At 39.5% G+C, this 23,608-nt stretch overlaps 2 protein-coding genes across 5 annotated transcripts in view; one reads left to right on the top strand and one right to left on the bottom strand.

Moving 5' to 3' along the window:
- Window positions 1-23,608, bottom strand: part of LOC130908687 (gamma-aminobutyric acid receptor subunit rho-3-like) — a 52,377-nt gene that overhangs the window by 13,672 nt on the left and 15,097 nt on the right. For 3 of the 4 annotated variants that reach the window (XM_057824386.1, XM_057824385.1, XM_057824384.1), the window contains exons 1-2: window positions 2,644-2,970; window positions 830-942 (exon numbers count right to left, since the gene is read on the bottom strand). In XM_057824386.1, the coding sequence (XP_057680369.1) occupies window positions 830-942; window positions 2,644-2,777 (247 nt within the window). In that variant the 5' untranslated portion in view covers window positions 2,778-2,970. Of the gene's footprint in view, window positions 1-829; window positions 943-2,643; window positions 2,971-23,608 lie in introns of those variants that run through there. The other variant, XM_057824387.1, reaches the window with a different exon arrangement.
- LOC130908688 (CD276 antigen-like) lies at window positions 6,110-22,447 on the top strand. Its single transcript, XM_057824388.1, has 8 exons — window positions 6,110-6,194; window positions 10,083-10,220; window positions 15,234-15,524; window positions 15,639-15,923; window positions 19,936-20,262; window positions 20,345-20,449; window positions 20,511-20,573; window positions 21,810-22,447. The coding sequence occupies exons 2-8, from the start codon at window positions 10,145-10,147 to the stop codon at window positions 21,881-21,883; spliced, it is 1,221 nt and encodes a 406-aa protein (XP_057680371.1). The 5' UTR covers window positions 6,110-6,194; window positions 10,083-10,144; the 3' UTR covers window positions 21,884-22,447.

Genomic DNA, 23,608 nt, shown 5'->3' on the forward strand with positions numbered 1-23,608 from the left:
GAACAGTTCTGATTGATTAAGGAGAGAAGCAGTAAGGTAGGATGATGCAGCATTGGTAGCAGAGTAATATTATGTATAAATCTCAATTTGGCAAAAATATGATTTAGGCACTTATGCTGTTTGGCTAACGATACAGTATGTTTGCTACGGTGCTGCTTCTGTTAACACTAGCTAGTTTTAAGTTGCATCACTCCTTGATGCATTTAACATTTAATGTCTATTCAAAAATAAAGTCAGCTCTCATAAGTATATCTTTTTCCACCAAATAACTAAAAATGTATTACATCATAGCATATCGGTATCATGATAAACACTTTTCTTTCTCGAAATCTCACGGCACAAATGCAAAACAAACAATTCCAGAACAAGTTCACGCAAGCACAAAAACACACAATAAAAAAATATCTAATGTTTCCAGGAAGCGCGTGTACTTTTTGTGACCAGATGACAGGTCCTGCCATCCAAAAATTCAATTCCAAGAACATCCCAAGTCTTTTTTTGTTTTGTTAGCGAGATCTTCTGCCACCCCATCCAAGATTATTTATTTACGGAAAGACGCCTCCGCAGGTGACCTCTCGTGTACATTGTCATGCTTGTTTTTTTCCCCCCGACGTCACTTTGTTTCCATCTGTTCCAGACCAGGAATATAATCCAGATTATTGCGCACGACCCCCGACTCACACAATAGCAGCATACTACAATAACGCACGCGAGGGCACACAATCCTCAAGTCGACGCACTGCAATCTGGGTCAATGTTGAGTAACATTAAAGCACTTTTAAATGGATTGAAGGATACTGGAGAGGTGGCGTTTTTAAGGGTGTGTTACCTCCGAAGCCGGGTCGCAGGGCGAAGTCGTGCTCTTCGATGCGAAGGAGCTGTTCGGTTTTGATCAGCAGAGTTTTGGTGCTGTCTTGCCGCTTCAGTTTGTAGTCGATACGTCTGCCGTTGAAAAGTGGAGAAATTCAATGTATTTAAACTGGAAGTAGTGGATGTGAATAACATTGACGGCGTTAGACGTTCAATCCATTTTGACTGGAGCCCCAGTCAAAAAAATAATGCGTTTATGTATTGATTTTTTATTTTACAAAAAATCCACGATGGACTAAGGCCGTGAAGTTTGAAGCGCGTAGCAAGGTATTACTGTATTTCAAGCATGTCGTCATATGGCGAGACAAATGACCAGTCAAATTTTACGTCGGCTGTCAAAACGATCGTATGTTGAAGCGATCGTATGTCAATATACCACTGAACAAGGAAACTGGACCAAATTACACAGTCTATGAGATGGATGGATGGATGGATGGATGGATGGATGGATGGATGGATGGATGGATGGATGGATGGATGGATGGATGGATGGATGGATGGATGGATGGATGGATGGATGGATGGATGGATGGATGGATGGATGGAAATGTACTGATGTAAAGATGTATAGATTTACAGACAGAAGTATAGATGTATAGATAGATAAGATCTATCTAGATACGATCTATCTAGAGATAGAGATGTATAGTTAGATGTAAAGATGTAAATGTATTAATGTAAAGATGTAGATAGATGTATACATTTACAGACAGAAGTATAGATGTATAGTTAGATGTATAGATAGATGAATAGATGTACAGACAGAAGTATAGATGTATAGTTAGATGTATAGATTTACAGACAGTAGATGTATAGATAGATCTTATCTATGTAGATAGATAAGATCTATCTAGATTAATAGAGATGTATAGTTAGATTTAAAGATGTAACTGTACTAATGTAAAGATGTATAGATAGATGTATAGATTTACAGACAGTAGATGTATAGATCTTATCTATTGATCTATCTATCTAGAACTTATAGATAAGATCTATCTATCTAGATAGATAGATAAGATCAATCTAGATAGATAAGATCTATCTAGATAGATAAGATCTAGATATACAGTAGATAGATGTAAATGTATTAATGTAAAGATGTATTGATAGATAGATGTATAGATTTACAGACAGAAAAATAGATGTTTAGCTGTATAGATGCAGACAGAAGTACAGATGTATAGTTAGATGTATAGTTAGATGTATAGATGTACAGACAGACAGATGTATAGATAGATGTATAGATAGATGTATAGAAAGATTTATTGATGTATAGATAGATAGATGTATAGATAGATTGATGTATAGATAGATAGCTAACAGACTCTAGGTCCAGATTACAACAACAAAATATAAGGAAAAGATTCAAAATAAAAACAAAATAATAATAATAAAAAGTGAACTACAGTGATTCAGCACTGGGTCTCCTTGTGACCATCTTCCAGAATCATGACAGGCACCATGTAGAACTGCAAAAATGTTAGACAGGTCCAAGACAACCACATTTTTAGAACCATTCAAGCCACTCAAAAAACAAAACACATCAACATCCTTAAAACAGATCTATAAATTGAAGACATTAACTACACGTATTTTAACTCAATATTTTCTTAGGGCATTAGGGATGCACAGTTTGGAAACTACATATTTACGATTCTGTTGGACAAGTTTTCTAAAAAAATTAACATATATTTTTTGTGTGTGTTCTGTTCTACATTTGTGTTGAAGCAGCTACCTCAGCTCAGCTCTTATCTCAAAGCGTCAGTCTCTCACCCTCCAAACTTGAACTTGCTGTTCTCCCCGAGGAAGACTTCCTTGTGCCTCCTGCGTCCCGATCCTCGTCCGCCGCCAGTCACCGCGGCGACCAAACTGGCGGCGGTCAAGCAAGTGAGCACGTCCACCTTCATCTCTCAGAGCATCACCCCACTCCTCTTCTTCTCCTCATCCCCGCCGCATCCTTCATCTCCTCCGGCGTTCGTCAGTCCTTCTCCGCCGCCGCCGTCCCGGTGTCTGCCCTCCTCTCCTATCTCTCTCTCTGATTAAAATCGATATCAATCCGTTTCTCCCGGCGATAGAGGAATGACACTAATTCCACGCTAATCCTCTTATAGCCAGCAATCTTTCGCTAACCTACAAACACACACTAATCGGGATTTTTAGCAAAAAATAAATCAAGCACCTGTTTGGATTGCACCTTCCAGTTTAAAATAAAAAACTCGTTATTCATAAGCGTTAATCCCAACGAAAGGCGCCTAATCTCGCGCCTCAAGTGATACCTCGGGAGAAATCAAATCCAAAACACACGTGCGAACGTCAAGAGTCAGTGGATCAGTAGGTGTGATCTTGTCTGATGGGATGAATCATCCACATTTTCAATCGCGAAAAGTAGACGTCGGTGTTATTTTTGAAATGGGAACAAGCAAATTCTTAGATGGGCTCTCCTATTTTACTCCTATTTACTACCCTCCTCACACCCCTATCATGGTGCTGGGAAGTGCGGGGCGGTAGGTGGCTCTCACACTTTTCTGTATGGTGGAGATCCCGGGGCGGGGTCTCCAGTTTGGTTGCAAGGGTAGGGGGCCCGGGGGCTACGGTCCCAGTAGCAGAGTTTGGCCTCTAGGAGTGTGAATAGGCTGCCTTTGACGGGTAGCACCGTCATTGGCGTTGACTGAAAGATGAGCATTCGCAGACAGTGCTGACAGTTTAAATGAATTGGATGTTGATGTTGATGTTGTCAATAGCGGGCAATGAGCTCATGTTTCGCTGGTTCATGTTAACTTTGGCTGCAATTGACGGCAATAAATGTTAAATTGATTTTGAATTGGAAATATATTGGGAAAAATAATAGCCCAAAATGATTAAAATGTATATATTTTTAAACAACAACAAAAAAATGTAAAGAATTGGATATTTAGGAATATTGATGAAAATAATCATTCATTGTTTGTGTTGTTTTTTTCTTTTATATTGTGTAGGGTTCTTATTTTATTAGTCGATTAATAAATTAACTCGTTAGTTTGAAAAATCAAGTATTCAGATAAGAAACATAAAAAATTAAAATACCCGAGTTGAGCCTCAAACGATACAAAAGAACAATTAGCTAATTTAGCTAACCTACATAACAAAAGTCAGCTATCTTAAATGCTATAAAATGCAAAGTTTTTTTTTTTTTTTTTTTACAATGCTCTTAAATGATTAAACACATATTTTCACACAAAAAAAAACAGCTAAATATACCTACAAACTAAATTACGAAAGCATAAAAAAACATTAGCTCAAACAAACACTGAGCTTTTGTTTGTCTTAACAGGGGGCCGCTGGATTCAGCCATGTGAAATGAGTTATGTCATATTTATTGTCGTCACTAGAAGGCAGTGTATCCACTCAAATCAACATAACTTAATGCGAGTGGAGCCTCAAACGGTACAAAAGAACAATTAGCTAATTTAGCTAACATAACAAAAGTCAGCTAATTTGCTATAAAATGCTAAGATTTGTATTTTTTATTTTTTACAATGCTCTTAACAAATGGTTCAAACACATATTCTCTCAAAAATGGCTAAATATACCTATAAACTAAATTACGAATGCACTAAAAAAAACATTAGCTCAAACAAACACTTAGCTTTAGTTTGTCTTAACAGGGAGCAGCTGGATTCAGCCATGTGAAATGAGTTATGTCATATTCATTGTCACCACTAGAGGGCAGTGTATCCACTCAAATCAATATAACTTAATGCGAGTGGAGCCTCAAACGGTACAAAAGAACAATTAGCTAATTTAGCAAACTAATATAACAAAAGTCCGCTCGCTTAAATGCTATAAAATGCTTAGATGTTTTTTTTTTCCTGTTCTTTTTACAATGCTCTTAACAAATGGTTCAAACACATATTCTCCAAAAAAAACGGCTAAATATACCTATAAACTAAATTACGAATGCATTAAAAAAAAACATTAGCTCAAACAAACACTTAGCTTTTGTTTGTCTTATCAGGGGGCCGCTGGATTCAGCCATGTGAAATGAGTTATGTCATATTCATTGTCGTCACTAGAAGGCAGTGTATCCACTCAAATCAATATAACAATGCGAGTGGAGCCTCCAACGGTACAAAATAACAATTAGCTAATTTAGCTAACTAACATAACAAAAGTCTGCTAGCTTAAATGCTATAAAATGCTTTGATTTTTTTTTGTTTTTTTACAATGCTCTGAACAACTGGTTCAAACACATATTCTCCCAAAAATGGCAAAATTTACCTATAAATTAAATTACGAATGCATTAAAAAAAAACATTAGCTCAAACAAACACTTAGCTTTTGTTTGTCTTAACAGGGGGCCGCTGGATTCAGCCATGTGAAATGAGTTATGTCATATTCATTGTCGCCACTAGAGGGCAATGTATCCACCCAAATCAATTTAACTTAATGTGAACTTTTTCAAAACAAACCATTACAATGACACTTTAATTAAACGAGTACAAAATTTTATCCGAATCGATTCTCTAATCGAAGTACTCGAGTTAATCAATTAATCGTTGCAGCACTAATATTGTTATTTTAATCAAAATGATTGGATGTCTATCACTGTCAGATGATTATTAGGATTAAATGTACTTAAAAAAAATAATAATAATAAAATAAATATTACAAATTTTTTTAGATGTTGAAGGGGAATACATTTATATATTTTAACATTTCATTATTATTATTAGTTTTTTAATTAAATGGATTAGATGTCTATCACCATTAGTTCAAATGGACTGGGGAAAAAATGTAAAAATGTTTTAACAATTGAATGACACTGAAATTTTAAAAAATGAAGAAAAAAAATGGAAATCACATAAAACATAAAAATGAAAAAATGAACATAAACATGATTAAAAACAAAAACAAAAAAAATGGCAATAGATTTGACATCTATTACCATCAAATGGCAGAAAACAAGTTAAATTAGGCAGTCAGTCCTTAGAAGTCATTCATTCACTCCCATCCCTCCACATTCAAACAGATTGGACATCTACATTCAAGTCAATGGCATCCAGTGAGTTCAAAAGATGAATGAATAAAACTGATTAAAGTTCAGTGGGTTAGCATAACATGCTCTTTGAAAACGAACCCCTCTGACATTTTAACAAACAGTCGGCGGGTGAGTGCGTGCGTGCATTCATGCAAACTCCGCCTATTCAGAGTGTGTGCGTGTTGCGTGTGTGCGGTGGAGTGTGCGAGTGTGCAGCCGTTCTATTCTCTAAATAACCTGTTGAGCCAGTCAAGCTCAGAAGCCACATTCGCCAGGCTTTTACCGAGCAACTTCACCTCAAGTCAGAGTAAGTGCACCCCGACTTCCATAACGCGGGAGAAGCTTCCTTCCTGTCTTCTTCTCACTCATTTCACGCATCTGAAATCTGAATCTCAGTGGCTTTGGGATGCCTCATTCCTAAAATTGTTTCCCATCTTTTACAGGTTTTATAAAGTTAAATTGAACACTTTTTAGACTTTACACCAGACCGAATTTCACAGTCGTTAACTCCTGAAAATGTCAGAAAACTGCAGTTCAATGCAATTTAAAATAGAAGGAATTTAGGACCAAACAGATAAAAACTTTCTCAAGATGAGTAAATTTAAGACCTCTCTTGGATGTTTTGATATTTGACTCTGAGATTTTAAGATATCTAATGAAACAATTTTATTAGTCTTAATTACACTCACAGACTGGAACTATTACCCATTATAGAGTGACAGTGACTCAAAGTCTAACTCCTAAGATGTTCTGGTCTGGTGTCAGACTCAGTCTTGGAAGCAGTTTCAGTTTTAACTTCCGAAATTCTTGTTCTTGATTTTAACTGTGATTCCTGATTTTGGGGAAATTTTGGTTGAGTTTAGGTCTCAGTCTTGGTTTTGACTCACAAAAGTTTTGATCCTGACATAGTCTTTCCTGATTCAGAGCAAGGGTTGTTTGGTTTTCGGACTTGAGTCCTTAAAAATTCATTTTTGGTCTAGGTGTTAGTTTTGGTCTTGTTTTAGTCTCAGTCTTGATCTCTAAAACTGTACATCTTGGCGTAATATCTTGGTGGGGTCCTGGACTTGGTCTTAGCTCGTAAGTCTTCAACTTGACTTAAAATCAGGGATCCTTGATTTAGGGAAAATCTGGGTTGCGTCTTAGATTTGATTCCCAAAAGACTTGGTCTTGGTGTCAGTCTCTTTCTTGGTTCTGTTTCAAGGTTGGTCTTAGTCTGGACTCCCAAAAGTCTTGATCTGGTCAAAATACTAGTGGGAAGTCTGTGTCAGTTATTGGACTTGATCTAAAAAGGATTCAGTCTTGGTTATGATTAAATCTAGATCTTGTTTGAGTTTTGATCTTGGTTTTGACACCCCAAAAGGTTCACTCTTTAATTAAGCCTGGTGATTGCTGAGTTTGCACAAGTCTCGGTCAGGTCTGCGTCTCAGTCTTGGATTTGACTCCCAAAAGACTTGATTCCTTAAAAACTAAGTCTTGGTCTTGTTTCAGTCCCAGTCTTGACTCTTAAAACTCTATATCTTGACCTAATATCTGGGTGGGGTCTTGGATTAGATTCTCAGTCTTGACTCCTAAAAGTTTGATTTAATCGAAGTGATTCTTCGACAAATCATGGTTCTATTTTAGACGCCATCCCTAAAAGACTTGCTCTTGGTCTTGTTCTTGGTTTTGTTTCAGCCTTGGTCTTAGTCTGGACTACCAAAAGTCTTGTTTGTGTAAAAATATTAGTGATTCCTAGTTCTGGGCAAGTCTCTGTCAGTTTTGGACTTGATCCAAAAAGGATTCAGTCTTGTCTCAGATTAAATCTGGGTCTTGTTTGATTTTGGTTTTGATTCTCAAAAAGTCTTGATCTTTACTTTATCCTGATGATTCCTGATTTCGCAAAAGTCTTGGACTCGATTACCAAAAGACTTAGTCGTGTCACGGAGTCTTGGTCTTGACTCGTAAAAGTCAATTCGTCAATCCTGGTGATTCCTGATTTTGCACAAGTCTTGGTCGGGTCAAGGTCTTGATTCCTTAAAAACTAAATCTTCGTCTGGGTGACAGTCTTGGTCTTGTTTCAGTCTTAGTCTTGACTCCTAAAACTACATCGTGACTTAATATGTTGGTAGCGTCTTTTACTAGATTCCTAAAAGACTCGGTCTCGGTTTCAGTCTTAACTCGTAAAACTCTTGATCTTGACTTAGGATCAGAGATTCTTGATTTTGGGCAAATCTTAGTGTTGCGTCTCTGTCTTGGTTTGGTTTAAGCTTTGTTCTTAGTCTAGACTCCCAAAAGTCTTGGTCTGGTCAAAATGAGTCTGGGCAAGTCTCTGTTAGTTCGTGGGCTTGATCCAAAAGGTATTGAGTATCGGCTGGGTGTTTCCTGCACCGGCGGGGGACCCTGCCCGGCCCTGGGCTTGGTGGGCCGCTGGGGGTCTTGCGGCGTACCATGCCGGTTGGGGGGCTGCGGCTCGTGGCCCGGGTGGGCGGGCGGGGTTGGAGGTGGGCGTGGGGTTGGTGGTGCGTCCCCTCTTGCCGTCCCTAAAGGCCGGTTGATGGGTGCGCGGGTGGCCACGGGGGACCACCCTGGATCCCGGGGTGGGGTGGGGACAATGGCTCCTTTTCTGGGCTGCGGGAGGAGGGATGGGCTGTGCTGAAACACCCCCCCCCCCCTCCCCGACTGACCTTCCTCTGTGGGCTGGCTGGGTGGGGGCCCCTGGGTTGGCTCCGCTCGTCTGCGTGGCTGTCGCGCGCCTGGTGGGGCTTGTGTGCGGCTGGATGTGATAGGGCGCGCTCGGGTGAGGGGGGTCCCGGTGCCGGGATTGGCGATGGGGCGGCGTAGGGTTGGTCGCCAACAGGCTTACATTCACAAGGGATTCACAAAATTACTGGGTTCTAGATCACAGAGCTGATTTGTGTACACACTACCCCTTTTCAATCATTTAGCTTATAGACTCCCCCAACCCCGTCCCCCTCTTTCCCTGGTCAACAGGCCCCCCACATGGTGTCAACCGGAAATACATCTAGCTGACGATAGCACCAACATATTAGTAGTTAGTTTAGACGTTTAATGTATTTCTTGTTGTAGTTTGTGTTTCTTTTCTTTCCTCCTTCTCTTGCATTTGTTTTCTTCTGTTCCCCCATAACCCCTTCCTGTTCGCTGCTTTGTCATAATAAACGAGGTATGTTGAATGATCATAATGGGAGTATGTCAGACTTTCAATGTGAAACATTAAAACTGTTCAGACCATCTGGGCCCTTAGACTTCCATTTTCTGTGTCAAACAGCTGAACAGGACAGGTTTAAAAAAAAAAAGAAAAAAAAAAAGTATTCCGTATTGATTCGGATTAAATCTTGGTTTTGTTTGAGTCTTAATCGTGGTTTCAAAACTCAAAAAATCTTGATCTGTACTTTATCCTTATGCTTCCTGATTTTGCAGAAGTCTTGGACTCCATTACCAAAAGACTTAGTCTTGTCACAGAGTCTTGGTTTTGACCCGTAAAAGTCTCAGTTTCTCGGTTTCAAGTCTTGATCGTGTCTCGATTGTGGTCTTGAATACAACACTACTCTGTAATCCGGAACAGTCCATTACTCACGCTCATACGTGACTTTCAGTCTAATGGAAATTTACCAGCTTTTTCCTTGTTTGTTAAGGAGGGAATTTGTTTCTTCTCTTGTCAATCAAATAACTTCTTAAGAGGAATCAGGGGTCACAGCCAGTGATCAGAGTGTGACAAACCGCGCTGATAAAGGGGTTAATAATAAAGCAGTTATTAATACCAAGTGCTGGCTCGACTTATGGAGTCTATCAACACTTGTTTAATCTCCGGCTTGTCATTGATTCCACTGATCAGCTGCCTGGAGAGCTTCTAGTCATTGCAGTGATTTGTTTGAAGAGTCGCAAATGTTATCGCATCAGCAGCTGCAAAGGTTAGTTACACTTGCGCTTTTTTTTATCAAGTGTCAATCAGCGCGCTTTATCTGTTCTTGCATCGGAGCGTGACGAGAAAAAGTCAAACAAAGAGTGCCGGATTTTGAAGAAATGACGTTTTCAAACTTTTGATTCTGGTATTTGAGGTGATGAAAAGGAGAAAAACCTGGATTCTCCCTAAAAAGCACCACATGTTCTGTCACGTTTCCGTCTCGCCGCGTCCACATCAGCCAGAACCGCTCTGTAATTAAGGCTTCCTGCTCTTTTTTTCTCACAAACCGCACAGATCCAAACAAAAATCTGAAGCGGGAAAGAACATGGACTGAAGCTGACGTGAGTTGGAAAACCATGTCGGCGTACTTTTGGATCTGGGCCTGCTTGTTGCTACGGATCAGCGCCGTTGCCGGGCAGGACAAGACAGCAGGTGAGACACAAATACGTCTTTGTGCCGCAAGCTTCCCCTGAGAGGAGAAGTGACCTAATTGGATCACATTTCTGGATGGAAACTCTAAAACATGAGGCCTGATTTACTAAAACATGCTTAACTGATTTATGTGCTGTAAATTGAAATGAGTTTATAGCTAGTAGACGTCCAATGCGTTTGAAGTGGGAGGATGGCAGCGAATAAACGTTCGTTCATTCGCTGCCATCCTACCCACTTAAAACGGATTGGATGTCTATGGCCGCCAATGACAACCAATGAGTTAATTTTTTAAGTGCCAGTAGCTTTCACCCACTGGCATTGAAATGATGCCATGTTCATGATCCCGGTTAAAATGGCTTTGACGTCTATCGCCATCAATTGTCGTGAATTAAATGCACTCCCTTGTACCTCAGTGTCTCTCAAGCAAGGGCGTAGGTTTGCATAGAGACTGGAGGGACATAACACTACCGGCTTTTCAGGATGCTCATGCCGTGATGGGGGCCCACAAAGAAAATTAGAACATTACGTCATCGTTTGCAAATTTAAATATTAATCATTATAATTTTAATAGGAATAAAACGAAGGGTTTCTTTTTCTTGTTTTGTTTTTGGCAAAAAGTAAGCACCCAGAGAGCATATGTATTGCCAGCCCCCCCCCCCCCCCCCCCAACCCCTATATTTTCATTAAATGGTTTGGTCTGCCCTTTCTTTGATCAGACCGGGAGCAGCGGTGCGCATTTACGCCAGTCAATGACTCGGAGTGTGCGGCGCGCGGTACTGCAGAAATGTTTTCAAAACAAAAATCGGGTTTTCAAAAGAGGAAAGAAAAGAAGGCAAAACAGGAGATGGGTAGAAAAGGCCAACAGGATGTGACAAAGTACTTCACAAAGGAAGGTTGGTGTCAGTGTAGTGCTGAAAATTAACCTGTTATCTTAGCTCTGAAGCGAGGTCCCAGATCACTCCGTAAGAAATACGGGATTTTCCCAGCCTCAATGAGCGACATTCACCTATTCAAAAACATGAATTCCAAATATTTTTTTGGTATCCTACAGATGTAACTTGAAAGTTGGTGTGGAAATGTTCTTTTTTTAAAATCGGCTTTAATCCAGTTTGTCAAGAATTTCTTGAATTTAGTTTGTCATCAATTGAATTTAGTTTGTTAACAAGGGACCTCGCTTCGGAACTGTAGCCTATAGTGGAGATCGCGAGTTGCCAGATGGGGCTAAGCCTACTCCATAATGAAATACTGTAATTGTTTGCTAGCTAGTGTTTGCGCCATTTTTTAGCTTATATCTAATCAGTACAGCAGGCAAACCCTTAGCAATCTCTTCATACTAAAACAGTTGTACACTGTATACTGTAATGTGTACTGTAGTATAGCTAAGTTAAAATAAAACATTTATTCTAAGTCATTCATTATGGTGTTTGCTTTGAGAATATTTCCAATAAAAATATATTTAGATTGTAAAAGATGGCCTTCAGTACATTTCCTATAGATGATATCACTCTATTCATTCTTGCTCTATATGCTGTATGTTTACATAAATATATTTTCATCTTAAATTAATGCAGAAAATGCACAAATTAGTGTGTAAAGATTCACCAGAATGCAGGAAATGACCTAGTTAATATTCTAAATGTGTGTGTGAGTGTGTGTGTGTCCTGGCACTGGTGGTGGGGCCCAAAATCCCTGGCCGCGCCCCTGATTTTCATTATGTTCAAACTTAAATCTAACCCTTTTCACTTACTGAACGTGCCTGTCCCATTTTTGCCCCCTCACTCGCATGTTTGATTTGCTGATGACTAGACCCACCCCCGACATACACACGCACTCTCACATTCACACAACCCCGACAGAAATACATGTCAACAACCTCCTCCACCCCCTTTGAAGAGGAGGGATTTTAGAAGTTTTTTTTGGCCACTGCAGTCACTGTAAGTGATTTAAAAAGTCACCCATGTTGTGGCGGTGGGAAACGCACCACTAATTTTGCTACTTAAAGTCCGACTTGCATCAGGGTTAGCATAACATTAAACTGTGTGAACTTGCTAACCTGCAAAATTCGAGCAGGAATCTGCTTAGAGAAAAGTGTCCTTTTGTTTGGGTTTTCTAATGTTAATTAAAGTGTGAGAAATGTAGTGAACTCTGCTGGAAACTATAGAACCGGAAATACGTGAGCAAGAAGCTGCATAGCCTCATATGTTGCTTACACAACACAACATAATCATAAATAACTATGTACATTAATATATATATTTATATATTTGGGGGGGGGGGGGGTGCCGCGAGCTACCCACATTAGTGTTGCAATCGACTGGTCGATCGTGATCGATGTAATGACCACCCCTAATTTAGCATATCGTCATATTACGGTTCCCCGGAAATTTGACAAAAACTTGCCCATTCAATTTTAATGAGAAAAAAAGTTTCAAAATGTATCTAGTTAAATTTAAATATTTTAAAAAAAACAAACAAAAACTATCCACTTTGTTCAATTGTGTTAGTGTGTGATCATTACGTGTTCACTCTGTTAATGCTATGTATCAAAGAAATTAATTGAATTGGATCATTTCAAAAGGTCCATTTGTAAAATTATAATCATGTATCCAAAGTCATGTTAGCTATTATGCTAACAAAGCAAGGCTAAGGACTAACTTTGGCACAAAATGCCCCCTATGGTTTTGTCCACTCTGTTATCTCCTAATGGCAACCTATTAAAAATTGACGAAAAAATGTCTTGAATGTCTCCTGAGAAGAAACGAAACTCACCGATTTTCAACATCGACTTTGTTGGGACGTCACTTTTTACAATGACGCATATTACTTGAAATTTCCACAAAAACACATTGCTTCATTGTTGACCTGGCAAAAACGCATAACTCCAAATGTCACAATCAGGCATCTTGAACCTGTCGAGACAAGTCGCAAGGGTTCAAAAATGCGCTGCGGGGTCTGTGCTGACCTTTTCTTGTCCCTAAAGAGCACGTGAACAACATTTGTTTTTATTTTGGCTTTGCTAAAGTGAGCAGTCAGTGAGCCAAGTGACTCAGCGCTTTGCTAGCGTGTGTTCTGTGGCGCAGCCAAAGAATGACGAGAACGTCCGTCCAGTCTAGAAGCGACTGATGCCTGGGGAAAGTCATGCCGGGCCGGGAGAGTCAGAACCTGATTTTAGAGCCTCGGGGAGGGCAAACAAAAACGGGAGTCATTTGTATGCAGGGGACGCCTCCACTTCGCTACCAGAAAATATGAGGATGTGCTCCACTTCCTCGTTTTCACAAAAAAACCCTTGTCATAGTTTCAATGTGATGTTGTGAAGCAAGACGCAAAGAGGAAGTGACGCCTACTTTGTGTGTCACTACAATGAGGTTGCGAAATTTACGATTTCATTGTGTTATGAGCTCGGAGATTGAAAGTCAAGGTATCACTGTGTAATACATAGAGCATCAGTTTACCTCAAGCGCTCTGGAAGCATTCAAAGAGTTCACAGTGTGATCTATGTCTTCCTCTAGTGGACAAAAATATATTGCAGCTGTAATGTGCTCTCACATGAGTTACTTGTTAAAAGTCTTGCTTTGAACAAGTAGAGATTTGACATAAAACCAGTACATAAATCCATAGACTTCATTATCAGTTGACGGGACACGGGGCCTATTTTCAAAAACTAAAAATTCAAATATTTTCAAAACCAAAGCCGCAAGCGACCTTAAACCAAAACAGGCACTTCCCTTAGGTATATATGAGTCTCCATGAGCAGCAACATATAAAAATTCAAAGACTTTCTCTAATAAAATCCCGATTATTTTTTTCTATAGGTATAACAACTTTTAAAATGGCTATAAAATTCTCAAATTTTACCCTAGATGCACAAACATCACCACATGCAGAGATAATCACATAAACTTTCAGGATCAAAAGCAATATTTAACATATCAGACATTTTTTTGCCCAAAATAGCAACTTAGTTTTTTTTTTTTTTTTTTAATTACGTTTTCAATAGCTAATAAATCACTCAATTTTCACATCAGAAACTTAATACATGAAAAAAAGCATAGAGAATCATCTTAGTTTTACTAACAAAACCAACACTTGCATTTTTCTGTACACAATCACAACTTGATTAGGTTGAATTCCGATGCTACTTTTGCCTCAGCACGTCTTGCCGGCTATCTGTCCATCGTCATTTTTAGATTGAAATGGCTATTTTTTGTATAGATGCAGAAATGTCTAAATTAGTAATTTTTTCGCCAAAAAAACGAGCAGTTGGCTGAAAATTACCTGATCATTTGAATGTAAAGTTACGCTATTGTGTGTGGATACAAAATAAAAATAAAAGCAGAAAAATGGGCAGTTCATTTTACGTAAATACTTCAAGCTAAATTTACGCAAATTTTTTCCCATTCATTTTTTTTTACCACATTTCAAAGTGCATTTCCTGGGGATATGTTATATAATAATGACCTTGAATCCTCGACCAAATCACTCGAGACACTCCTGCCTGGTTGTATGCAGTAAAACGTTCAGCTTTTTCCACCTAAATCCAGCGTTTGAACGCAGCACCTTTGAGTTTATAGCAGTGAAAGCTACAGACATCTACGGGAAGGCGTGGCGCAATGTGAGCTGAATCTATGATAAAACATAATCAGTCAACGTCAACCCTTTTCTGGCCTTTGACCTCGTTAAATTTAAACACTTTTTCAGTTTCATATTACGGACATATCTTGCCTAAATTTGATAATAATCTTTTTATTTGTTCTTGAGTTATCTTGAACATAAACATAAAAACAGACATTTGGAACCAATAACATAAGTTTCGTAGATTGAAAAAAATCAACTTTTTATATGTGTTATAGTTAGTAAAAAAATACAGGCATAAAATTTGGTGGAGGCCCAACTTGACTTGCAGGATTTTTGCCAGATTCATTTTAGTCCTACTAGCTTAAAACAATTAGAGACTGATAGCGAAAAAAAGCTAACTTATCATGCTAAACTTCTAACCTTCTCTTCCCACTCCAGATGAAACGGTCACCTGTTTGGTGTCCAAGGAGTGCCACCTCCCCTGCACGTTCCCGCCAGCTCCAAACACCAGCGTCCGCTGGTTCCGACAGGACATTTTGATGTACAGCTTTGGCCAAACACCGGGGCAGAACCAAACAGGGCGAGCGGCGGGTTTTCTGCAAATGATTGAGGACGGCAATGCCACGCTGGTCCTCAAGGAGGTGGGACTCAAGGACCGCGGCACGTACCGGTGTCACGTGCGCACGTCGCAGGGGAAACACAATGCCAAGGTGGTCCTGAAAGTGGAGGGTACGTTTCAGGTCTGATTTCCGATCAGAACGGAACAGAACTCTTACACAAAAACTAGTAGTACTTTGAACCTGCTACTTTTTGTACTTTTACTGTACTTTTTTGTTTGCGTAGCACCTGTCCAAGGTCTGTCCCTGGAGTTGTCGCGGCTAAGCGGTTATGAGGAGATGAAGTGCACAGTACGAGACGTGTTTCCGCCGCCCCGTGTCACCTGGGCGACGGAGCCGCCCACCTTCGAGGACCTACGACCTGTCACGCGCATGCTGGCCGACAAGCGGGGTCTGTACACGGCCGACAGCAAGCTGAGGGTTCTGAAAGGACAGCCAGACCTCATCTACATATGCAAAGTCAGCACCTCCTATGGGGGGCCGACGTGGACATCCTCATTGCGGGAGAGAGGTACGCCCAGAAACAAAGTTGCAAAGTCTCACCTATTTCACAACTTGTCTGACTGTTGTTCGGTTGGATTAGTACCTTCTCTAAGTAAAACAATTAAACAATTCTTGAGTCTAGTATTTTCTTATGGCATTTATTCTGGAAGGAAAACCTGCTGTGAGAACCAGAACCTTTTCTCAGAACTACAGCCTTTCCCAGTGATCAGTGATCACCTTGTCCAAAGATTTGAACCTTTTTTCAGGACTTTCTTCATTCCGGACTCGACTGGGACCCTCCTGTAGACGAACAGTTTCTTGGGACTAATACCTTCTGTCTGGACTACAACCATCATTTGGGACAAGAACCGTATATCAAGACTAAAACCTTTTCTTGGATGGCAACAATATCTTCGGACTCATGTCATCTCTTGGGATGGGAACGGTATCTTGGGACAAGCACCTATTCATTAAACGAAACAGCTTCTCGAAAGACTACAAACTTCATTCAAGACTAGAACCTCCTCTGAGGACTAGCCCATTCTGTTGGTTATGGTACCTCCTTTCTCAATCCTTCACTTGGAACGTGAACCTTATGGTTAAGGTTCACTATAATTAACTTCACCGAGTGCTACAACTAGAACCGTCTTTGTGGAGGAGAACTCTCTCTGGACTAAATCTTGGGACAAGAACCTTATCTTGGGGACAAAACCTTGTTCAATACTAAACCTGACAGGTATGAGACTGGGGAACCAGTTTCGTATCGCAAACACGGGATTTTATTAGTGTTTGGCAGGCAATAAAAGCAATCAAGAACTGGAGGAATGGCGTGGTCGAGTCAAAAAGGCTGGAGAACTGGTGTGGTCGGGTCAAGCAGGACAGGTTGAGCTTACTGTGTCTGAAGTGGTGGTCGGTCAAGGACGGTCGATGAGCAGGAACGTGCTGAATCGGTGACAAACTCAAACTGAATGCTATGAGGCCGTGCCTTAAATGCACAGCTGGTAATCGGTTGCAGGTGGTGGTAATTAGGAATGATTGGAAGATGAGCTTCCTGATAAGTGGAGTAGCAGCAGGCTGAGGCTACATCTACACTAGGACAGATCATTTTCTCCAGGGTACTCTGCAGACTATTTTTATACCTGTCCACACTTCGTGTAAGGTGCGTTTAAGGGGCCTCCCCGCTTCTGCAAGGTTCGCATGCATTTGCAAACTACGCATGCGTAAAAAGGAGAATCTTCATGTGTTACGTCATCGCCCGCGCGTTTTACCTCTGAACCGAAAACTCATTCCTCGCCCGCGGCAAATTTTGAAATTACTAGACTGTCATTATTTTGTGTTCACTGTTTTTTTTCGTGATCGCAATTAAACACATCACACAGGAGCGAGAGTGGAAGGGAGAGCACGCTCTGCTTTTACGAGCAGGCGCCGTGTTGTGATTGAAATAAATCTTTATAAAACAACAAAAGCCTGACATCATTACTTGGGATGTTACAATCGATACTCAGTTGCGCTCTCACCAATAACAAATAGAACAATATGGTGTGGCGCTGCGTATATGACCTGGAAGCAGCAACCAGGACTGCTTGTGCATACAAGTGGCGATCCTGGAAGTGGCAACAGTTTTGACAGGCAGAAATGTCTGGGAAAAAAACTGATCGCGTGCCTCTTTGACTGGGGGTACCACGTAGATCACTTTTCGGGGTTTAATTTTCCTCTACGCATTTTTATATACAGTACTCATGTTCGGTCGGCATTGAGTTGGGAGGGGCCACCCCAGCAGCTGGCTGATCGGAGACAATTGGGAGAAAAGCTCTGCAAAAAACGCTCATCTCCACCTCATCCCGGGATGCGAGGACCCCAAACGGGCACTGTTAAGCAGGTGGAAAAGCGCTATATAAGTATAACACCATTTACCATATTATTGAGACGTAGTTTGAAGGTTCAAGAAAAATGTGTGGAAAAGAAAAGAGCAGGAATGCCCCATTGTGATCGTCCGCCTCCATTGTTTACGATGCTGTCATGCCGCACTAAAAACAGTGACGGCATGACGTCCCTTCCCGAGTATCCGAATGTTGTACGATGACAGCAGTCCATATTGGGCGGCGCGTAGGCTGCGGGTAACATTACCCGCCGACATTATCCGTCTAACAACTAATCCGGATAATAGGCATATTAGTGTAGCCGACATGCCGTATAGTCCAACTAATTACACATTTAAGGCCATTATCCGTCCTAGTGTAGACGTAGCCTCAGTGTGATGGAATATGCTTACAATTAGTGAAAAAGGGCAAAGCAAATGACAAAACCTATTGAACCTGCAAGACGAGAATGTTGTTTCTTGATACAACAACCTTATTTTGGGACCAGAATTTCCGAGGACTTGAATCTTCCTTGGGGATGAGCCCATCTCTGGGGACAAGAATCTTCTCTAAGTATGAGAATAGGAATGCAAATCAACTACTGTGAACTTAAACCTTCTCTTATGACTAGGCACTCCTCTAGAAATGAGAACAAACTCTTCAGAATAGACCCCTCTTTGAGGATTAGTACCACCTTCCAAGATTAGAACCTCTTTTGTTAATTTAAACCTTTCAAGACCACAAACCTATCACAAGTGGCTACCCGCAGTGAGGAAAATGAGCAAGTTCTCCCACTTAGAAATGATGGGTGGGTTTGAAATTTTCATGGTAGGGACTTATCCACTGTGAGAGACAATCTAAAAAAATCCAGAAATCCCAGTGTATAATTTTTTAACTATCTTTTGCGACATCACACATCTTCTCTAGATCAATCAGGTTTCTGGGCGTTCACTGAGAAACACAGAGTTTCAGCTTACTTCAAAGATTTTCTATTGGGTTCATGTCTGGAGCCTGGCTGGGCCACTTCTGACCCTTGACATGCTTTTTACGAAGCCACTCCTTAGATATTCTGGCACTCTGCTTCGGGCCATTGTCATGTTGGAAGACCCAGTCACGACCCATTTTCAATGCTCTAAATGAGGGAAGGAGGTTATTCCCCAAAATCTCACAATACATGGTCCTGGTGATCTTCTCCTTAATACAGTGCAGTCGTCCAGTCCCATATGCAGAAAAAAACAACAACGCATGTCCCAACCACCCCTATGCTTCACAGTAGGGATGGTGTTCTTGGGATTGTACTTATCATTCGTCTTCCTCCAAACACTATGAGTGGAATTAAGACTAAAAAGTTCCATTTTGATCTCATATGACTACATTACTTTGTCCTATGACTCCTGGATCATTCAAATGGTCATTGGCAAACTTAAAATGGGCCTGGACATGTGCTGGTTTAAGCAGGGGAACCTTCCGTGCCACGCATGATCTTAAACATGAGGTCTTAGTGTATTACCAACAGTCACCTTGGAAATGGTGGTCCCAACTCCTTTCAGGTCATTGACCAGCTCCCCCTGTGTAGTTCTTGGCTGATTCCTTACCATTCTTAGGATCACTGAGACTCTACGAGGTAGATCTTGCATGGAGCCCCAGTCCGAGGGAGATTAACAGTCATGTTTAGCTCTCTTCCATCTTCTAATATTTGCTCCTACAGTGGATCTTATACCACCAAGCTGCTTGGCAATTGCCCCGTAACCCTGTCCAGCCTTGTAGAGGTTTACAATTCGGTCTCTGGGGTCTTTGGAAAGCTTCTTTTGACCATGTTAGGAATTGGAGTCTTCCTAACTGTATGGGGTGGACAGGCGTTTATACGCAGCTAAACGCCTCAAACAGGTGAAAAAGTCAGACTCAAAAAGTCCACCTCCACTCCATTTGTTCATTGGACTTTTTAAAGGGGACTAACAGGTCTTTGAGGCTCACGGTTGTAGCTAATAGATAGGTGTTCAAATAGGTATTTGCAGCAGTATAATACAAAATAATCTTTAAGAACCATACACTGTGTCTCTCACCGTGGAAATTTCAAACCAGCCCATCATTTCTAAGCGGGAGAACTTGCAAAATCGCAGGGTGTTCAAACACTTAATTTTCTGACTGTATATCCTGTCTCCAAATATGTATCTTCCACAGCGATATCAGGAAATGAAGGTCACGATCTGACCATCCCTTGCTTCGCCCCGCCGTACCTGAACAGCCCCACCCTCCACTGGAACTTCTCAAATGGCGAGGACCCGGCGCACATCCTGACCTACGACAGTCGCTCGGGCCACTGCATGTCGGAACCCGCCTGGGACCGCTACGTGGAGCTGGACGGCTTCAGGGTCCCGTTCGGGGACGGCTCGCTTCGCCTGATGGCCCCCGAACACGCCCGCCATGAGGGCACCTACAGCTGCTTCTTTGCCATGCCGTACAACATGCACACGGAGCGCACCGATGTCACCATCTACACAGCTAACGGTGAGCAGAACGAGGCGCTAACAGTTGAACAAACGGTTGGAACGTGATGACCTTGCAGTCTGAACTTCATGTGTGTTTGCAGCCACTCGTAGCACTTCACAGACGTCCTACTGGTGGATTGTCGGCCTGGTCGTAGCCGTGTCGGTCCTGGCATTGGTGGCCATGTTGGTTTACTTGAAGATGAGAGGTGAGCATCACACATGTGTGTACTGCGTGTGTGTTATGTTTACAACTTGTGCGTGTCGCAGGAAACACGGCAAAGCCTCCGTCACATGACCCCGAGGAAGAGACCGAGCTGAATTCAGTCAAAGGTACTAAAACTACAAGAATATTAACGTGATGCATTCATGGCCACTAGATGGTAGTATTGTGTTAAAACCCAGCACGATTCTAATGGACCACATAAGAAATCACATGAATAATAACAAATAGCGTTTTTTAAAATTCCTTTTTATTTTTTTTTAACAGAATACAAATAAATAAAGAAAATATTGGCAGTTTTATAGTTTTGGTTTAAACTATCTTGAAAAATAAAATAAAGAAAATATACATAAATATATATAAAATACATTTTAAAACATTTGTTTAAAAAAACTAATAAATTCAAACTAGCAAGACCCATAAGAAATCACATTATTAACAAATAGCATTTTCATGTACATTTAGAAAAAAATTAATGACTAAAAATAAAGAAAATATGGGCAGTTTTATTTTTGTTTAAGCTATTTAAAAAATTAAATTCAAAATAATATAATTTAAAAAATGTGTGTGTATATATACATATACCATAAAATACATTTTATTAAAAATAAATAGAGTATTTGCCGTTTTTGTCCTATTTTTCTTTTTTAATTTTAAAATAATGTGTTAAAAAAACAAAAATTAAAAAAATGGATAAATTCAAACTGGCAAGACTCATAAGAAATCACACTATTAACAAATAGCATTTTTATATACTATATAAAAATATAGTATATAATATATATACTTATATATATATATATATACTTTATACATATATATAATACATTTTATCAAAAAAAATAATAAATAGGAGAGTATTTACTGTTTTTGTCCTATCTTTTGTTCTTTAATTTTAAAAAATGTGTTAAAAAAATAAAAAATAAAAAGCTGGCAAGAAGGCGGATTGGTCACACATAGCATTTTTTATATACGTTTAAGAAAAAATAATAAATAAAAATATTAGCAGTTTTATCATTTTTGTTTAAGCTATTAAATATATATATATATATATATATATATGTATATAAAATAATACATTTTATATATTTTTTAAAAGTAGTATTTACTGTTTTTTGTCCTATTTTTGAATTAAAAAAAAAAAAAAAAACCTTAAAAATATAATTTCAAACAGCCCTAAGTCCCCTTCCAGTCAAAATGAAATGGACGGCTCACGCTGTCAATGGCAGCAAATGAGTACCCAATAAATGGTTCAAGTTTCATCACGCTAGTCTATCAAAATAATCATATGTGAAGTAGTTTCTCTTATTTTATTAAATATTTATGCTATTTTCCTGTCTTTTCAGGCGTTCAAGGCGAGCATGAACCCAGCAACCGTTTTTCCGCCGGAGGCCACAACAGCCAATCAGGCCTCTCCTGATTCCGCCCCTCCATCATCGCCACTTGCACTGAACTATGTGCATACAATTTGTATGACGTGACAGTACATACACGACTCACAAAAAAAAGTTAAGAAATTGAACCTTTAGGTTGAAACTTCAGGATCTTCTGAATTTTTGAACGCAGCTGTTCAATGTTGCAGTACTTTTTGCGCAACTGGCTTTTCTCCTGGGAACTGAAGGGCAAAATTCACATATGAAAAAGTCCCCTTTCGTTACAGTGTACTCAGCTGTTGCGACAGCAACACAACAGCCAGATGAGATGACAGAGAAATTCAATCCAGATGTTTTTCGAGGAACGGAGGCTAAAGTGGAATGTGGGCCGGGTGAATGCCTCACAAGGCTTGGAATGTTTTCTTATCGTCTCTGCCTACGTTGGCGGAACATCACGTGGTCCAAGAGCGTAATCGAGTCAGCGTGGCTAGAAACAACAGCAACATTTTCAACTCGAGACAGCTGACCTCGTGTCTCCTCCGTAGGGGGGACAGTAAATGTCAACAGGCAAACTTTGGGAAGTGAGCCGAATGCATTTCAATGTAAAGAAACACCTCTGTGGGATCAAATTAGTGCCAGAGGCAATTCGTATTGGCAAAAATGTCTAAAAATTGCGCTTGGATGAAGTAATTTGTCCTCGTAAAAATATTTTGTGCACTCGTAAAAAAAAAATTAAAAAAAAAAAACTCGCAAAAACTTTGGTGTAGTTGCAAAAATATATATACATACTTTTTAAATTCACATTCAAAAACGTGTACTCACAAGAAGTGCATAAAAAAAAAAAAACACGCACAAAAATATTTTTTTGCTCAAAAACAAAAAAGTCACACAAAATTATGCAATTGCAAGAGTTTCGTGATGAAAGATAAAAATTCACACTCTCAAAATAATTTTGTGTTTTTGAAAAAAAAAAGAAAATGTGTTAAAAAAAAAACACACACAAAAAAACATGATGGCAAAATAATTAGCACATATGCCAAAAAGAAACTGTTACTAAATTTTAAAAAAATAATAGTGAAAAAAAATTATGTTCGCAAAAGTGTACTTACAAATAAAGTGCCTACAAAAAAAGACGCACTCATGTATTTGGGAAAATGTACTTTTTTTTTATAAAAAGAAAAAAAAAAAAGTTTCACTTGCACAAAGGAACTTGCAAAAATAAAAATTCTCTCACAAATAATTTTGTGTTTATGAAAAAAATATTTTTGTGCATAAAAACAATCACACTCGCAAAATAATTTGTGCATTTGCAAAAAAAAAAAAAAAAAAAATTTTTTAAAAAGTGTACAGTACTTACAAAAAAAAAGTGCCTTCAAAAAGACACTCATGCATTTGGAAAAAACATTTTTTTCTTTTTAAGAAAAAAAGTCTCACTTGCACAAAAATACTTGCAAAACAAATTCACACAAAATAATTTTGTGTACTTGCAAAAAATAATAATAAATAAATAAATACATTTCCTTAAAAAAATTCATGTTCGCAAAAGTACCCTCACAGTAAAAGTGCCTACAAAAAAACACACTTGTGCATTCGGAAAAAAACACTTTTTGGTAAAACATGTCACACTCGCACGAAAATATATTCACCGGCAAAAGCTGCGTTATTAAAAAAAAATCACTTGCAAAATAATTTTGTGTTCTTGAAAATAAAATTTTTTGTGTATAACAACAATCACACTCGCAAGATAATTTGTGCATTTGCAAAAAATGTGC

Source organism: Corythoichthys intestinalis, chromosome 20, assembly GCF_030265065.1.
Source record: "Corythoichthys intestinalis isolate RoL2023-P3 chromosome 20, ASM3026506v1, whole genome shotgun sequence".
NCBI lineage: Eukaryota > Metazoa > Chordata > Actinopteri > Syngnathiformes > Syngnathidae > Corythoichthys > Corythoichthys intestinalis.

Coding starts and splice junctions, on each gene's coding strand:
- LOC130908688 (XM_057824388.1), top strand. CDS start 10,145: ATGTCGGCGTACTTTTGGATCTGGGCCTGCTTGTTGCTACGGATCAGC. Junction 15,924..19,935: donor ATCCTCATTGCGGGAGAGAG/GTACGCCCAGAA, acceptor TATCTTCCACAG/CGATATCAGGAAATGAAGGT. Junction 20,450..20,510: donor GGTTTACTTGAAGATGAGAG/GTGAGCATCACA, acceptor TGCGTGTCGCAG/GAAACACGGCAAAGCCTCCG.